This window comes from Sinocyclocheilus anshuiensis, unplaced genomic scaffold (genome assembly GCF_001515605.1).
Source record: "Sinocyclocheilus anshuiensis isolate Anshui unplaced genomic scaffold, SAMN03320099.WGS_v1.1 scaffold249, whole genome shotgun sequence".
Lineage (NCBI taxonomy): Eukaryota > Metazoa > Chordata > Actinopteri > Cypriniformes > Cyprinidae > Sinocyclocheilus > Sinocyclocheilus anshuiensis.
Window position 1 is genome coordinate 267,238 of NW_015540871.1, and position 4,154 is coordinate 271,391.

Consider the following 4,154-nt stretch of genomic DNA (forward strand, 5'->3'; position numbering starts at 1 on the left):
ATAATACAACTTTCAAACTAAATGATAAGACTTTTCACTCAAATTGTTATTCCGATATATAAAAAACACAATACATTCTAAAATAATAATAATTATTATTATTATTTTAAAAAATTACAATGTATTGTATTTAATATAATATTTATTATTATTAAGGTATCTGAATAACAATTTGGGTGAAAAGTTTTACATGAATTTGAGAAAAGTACAAAAATGTCACAGATTTGCTTGATTATTGATCTAAAAATAGTGCAAAATCATTAATTTGGTAAATTGTTAGTGTAATATGCTGGATTATGTAGTCAACTCATCATTATTGCAAAATATACCCAAGGTTTATCAAAACAACACTTAAGAAAAACAAATAAACTGATATGCTATATTAATATTTTTAAATGATATATTTAATTAATTGAATAAAATAATATCTTAGCCATAAAATGGATATTAGCTGTTGGAAACTGATACAAGGAGGAACTAAAGCAGATATTGGTCATCTCAAACTGGTTAAATATCAGCAGTTTAGTCAATCAAGTAAAAAATTTTCTCATCCTAAAGACATTTCAAATCTGTATGACTTACTTTCTTCTGTGAAACATAAAAGAAGATATTTTGAAATATGTTGGTAACCAGACAGTTTTGGTCACCCATGACTTTCACTGTATGGACAATGAAAAAAAAAAACACTGAGACATTTCTCAAAATATCTTCTTTTATGTTCCACAGAAGAAAGCAAGTCATACAGGTTTGGAACGACATGACAGTGAATAATGATGATGACAGAATTTTTATTTTTAGCTGAACTATCCCTTTAAGAACTGACATAGTTTATAAATACACACAGGATAACTCACCGTGTCTCATCTCCCTCTGGCAGGTTAAGCTCCTGCTCTTTGTGTTCCATTCACCTTGATTCCATCCAGCGTCCAATCACACGAGACTGAGGCGGACCCGACCCTCGCCGCTTTGCTCAGCATACGCAGGGTCAGTATCAGTCAGCTGCTATAGGACGGCTCATGGTGAAATATACCCACGTGTATTCCTGGCTCTGGATCAAAAGCCTTTATACCTGTTTATACCAAACATAATTAGCCTTGAATTAGCACAAACCGAGACAATGAATTTCTCTAATCAAATCACCTACATGACACCTCCTCACTGATCCTGTCCTCTACAGCAGTGTTTCCCAACCTTTTTTTAGTCGCGGCACCCTTTGGAAATTTTAACAAACTTGTGGCACCCTATCTAGACATTTGTAAAGCAGCTGTGACTCAGTTTCAACACACGGTGGTGCACATGCGCATGAGACCATCGTGTCTAAACCCTTGCCCCCGGAGCTCAGGCCAAGCTGCTCTCAGAGGGAAAAGGCCAACTGATAAATGCACATCCCTCATGCCTGTGTGTTATTTTTCCATTCTTGCTCTGAAGCCGATATGGCTTCACTGTGCAAGGTCAATAACTCTGCCGTTTCCAAGGCAACCACTAGGCCTCTCTCTAATTATAGGAAAGCTGAACTGGGTTATTCCATAATGGCTGACCTCAGTGTTTAATAATTTAGCAGATCATTCCATCTTGGGATTAATTTACTCATTTTTTTTAAAGATTGTAGTGGTTTAGTTTGAGAAGGATGTCACAATTTCTGCCCTTTTCTCCATCTCTCTCTTTCTCTGCACGGACATGCATTATCACCTGCATGTCACACCTTAGGATCTCACATTCTTAAACAGCCAATAACACTACTTGAGTCTGAATCAGTGTGATATATGAAGTTGTGACGATTTACTGTATGATGCGGAATGTCACGAAATTTGCCAAATTCTGGACGAATAAATCGAAAGTAGGTCAGTTCACTCAAATCAGATCACAATATGGGCTAGAGTCTGTGAATACTGAGCCACAAAAAGACTTTTAAATATGAATCCTGTCTCTGTGTGAATCTTAGAGTCTATGGTGTGAATGAATGGCGCAGATGGGTGGTTTTGTTTACTACACAAACTGAAGCGCACGTGACGCTTGCAATGTTTTCAGTGTTTGCCCGCTCAATAAATGAGGACATAAATACATGAATCAACATCTCCAGAGCTGCTCTAAGAGTCACTTCATGAGCATTTGACCGTTTCATTTTAGATAAACTGTCATATACAAACAAAACTCTTTATGGTAACCTGTCAAAATAAAAGTCAGGTTAAACTTGAAGAAATTGTGACAGAAATATTTTACTTTTGTACAGTAGAATGTATGTTAAAACTTAATTTTTTAAGGAATTTTTCTTCCATGTTTTAACAGTACACCTGTTGTGCAGCACTGTTTGCCAAAAAGTGAAAGAGTTTAATTTTCATTTGGATTACAAGAAAAATGAAATTGATGTTTTATGCCTTCATTGGATTACCAGAAAAAAATAATCGCAAAATAAAACGTATTTCATAGGGCCCTAAAAACTTTCAATACATTAATAAATGTAATAAATGTGTTAAACATTTAATAAATTGCTGTTAAATTGTAAGTTTATTGATTTCAAGACATGCTTTTAATAAAGTTTCATTTAACCATTAAAATGGAGTCCAGAAAAATAAAAACAGAGGGGAAAAAAACAGAATCCAGATTAAAACGGGAAAGAAAACAGAATTTGGAAAAAATTTAATAAAACGGAATTTGGGAAAAATAAATTGGATTTCATAGGGCCCTAAATATGCATTATGAATATGACTCAGTATTTTATACATTTAAATAAGAATAACAATAAAAATTTATTTTGATTAATTATAAAATATTACTAATTATGAATGCAGTATGCAATTTTTAGGCCCGGTACAAAACCTGGGGTTATGCACAACAGACTTCCGTATTCTGTTAACCGGGTCTCGTTGCTTCCGGTTCAAGCGTTTTGCATATGTTTCGTTAAATATGAAGCAGTTTTACTCAAGATGCCTTCAAAGTAGATACCAATGATGACCAATCATAACCAATGTCCATCACATATGCGGACTGATATCTAAAAGTTGTTTTATTTGTATTCTTTTCACTATCATTTAGTCAACAATAAAAATAGCTAGCTAGTTTAACTCATTATCTTAAAAGTCCATAGATATCGCTATTAATTAATACGGCTGTTAAACACGTTCTCCGACAAGCGGAAGCGATGAGACCTGTTTTCTGGGTTTGGTCAGGCGACATCCGACATATACCCTATATTATATATAGATTTTTTTAAAACACAGTATCAAATATAACATATTAAAAATGAGTTTCTATTGTTTCCGCCACAGGATAAAAAAAAAAAAAAAAAAAAATTCCATTATGCTTTTTGATTAATAAACTTTAATTTAACCATTAAAATGGAGTTCAGAAAAAAAAAACAGAATGCAGAAAAATTAAAAGGGAGAAAACAGAATTTGGAAAAACATAAAATTTATTTCATAGGGCCCTAAATATGCATTATGAATATGACTCAGTATTTTATACATTTAAATAAGAATAACAATAAAAATTTATTTTGATTAATTATAAAATATTACTAATTATGAATGCAGTATGCAATTTTTAGGCCCGGTACAAAACCTGGGGTTATGCACAACAGACTTCCGTATTCTGTTAACCGGGTCTCGTTGCTTCCGGTTCAAGCGTTTTGCATATGTTTCGTTAAATATGAAGCAGTTTTACTCAAGATGCCTTCAAAGTAGATACCAATGATGACCAATCATAACCAATGTCCATCACATATGCGGACTGATATCTAAAAGTTGTTTTATTTGTATTCTTTTCACTATCATTTAGTCAACAATAAAAATAGCTAGCTAGTTTAACTCATTATCTTAAAAGTCCATAGATATCGCTATTAATTAATACGGCTGTTAAACACGTTCTCCGACAAGCGGAAGCGATGAGACCTGTTTTCTGGGTTTGGTCAGGCGACATCCGACATATACCCTATATTATATATAGATTTTTTTAAAACTCCTGTGACTTTTTATCTCACAATTCAGACGTCCAGAATTGTGAGATATAAACCTGCAAGTGGTGAGATATAAACTCAGGGTAACACTTTAGTTTAGAGACCATTTCTCACTATTAACTAGTTGCTTACTGTCATGCATATTACTAGCATATTGGCTGTTTATTATTACTTATAAAGCACATATTAATGCCTTATTCTG

At 33.3% G+C, this 4,154-nt stretch overlaps 1 protein-coding gene across 1 annotated transcript in view; it reads right to left on the minus strand.

Moving 5' to 3' along the window:
- LOC107688087 (thyroid hormone receptor alpha-A-like) overlaps window positions 1–4,154 on the minus strand; it is a 37,564-nt gene that overhangs the window by 17,487 nt on the left and 15,923 nt on the right. Inside the window, exon 2 of the mRNA XM_016485642.1 lies at window positions 855–1,069. Within this exon, the coding sequence (XP_016341128.1) occupies window positions 855–904 (50 nt within the window). The 5' untranslated portion in view covers window positions 905–1,069. The remainder of the gene's footprint in view (window positions 1–854; window positions 1,070–4,154) is intronic.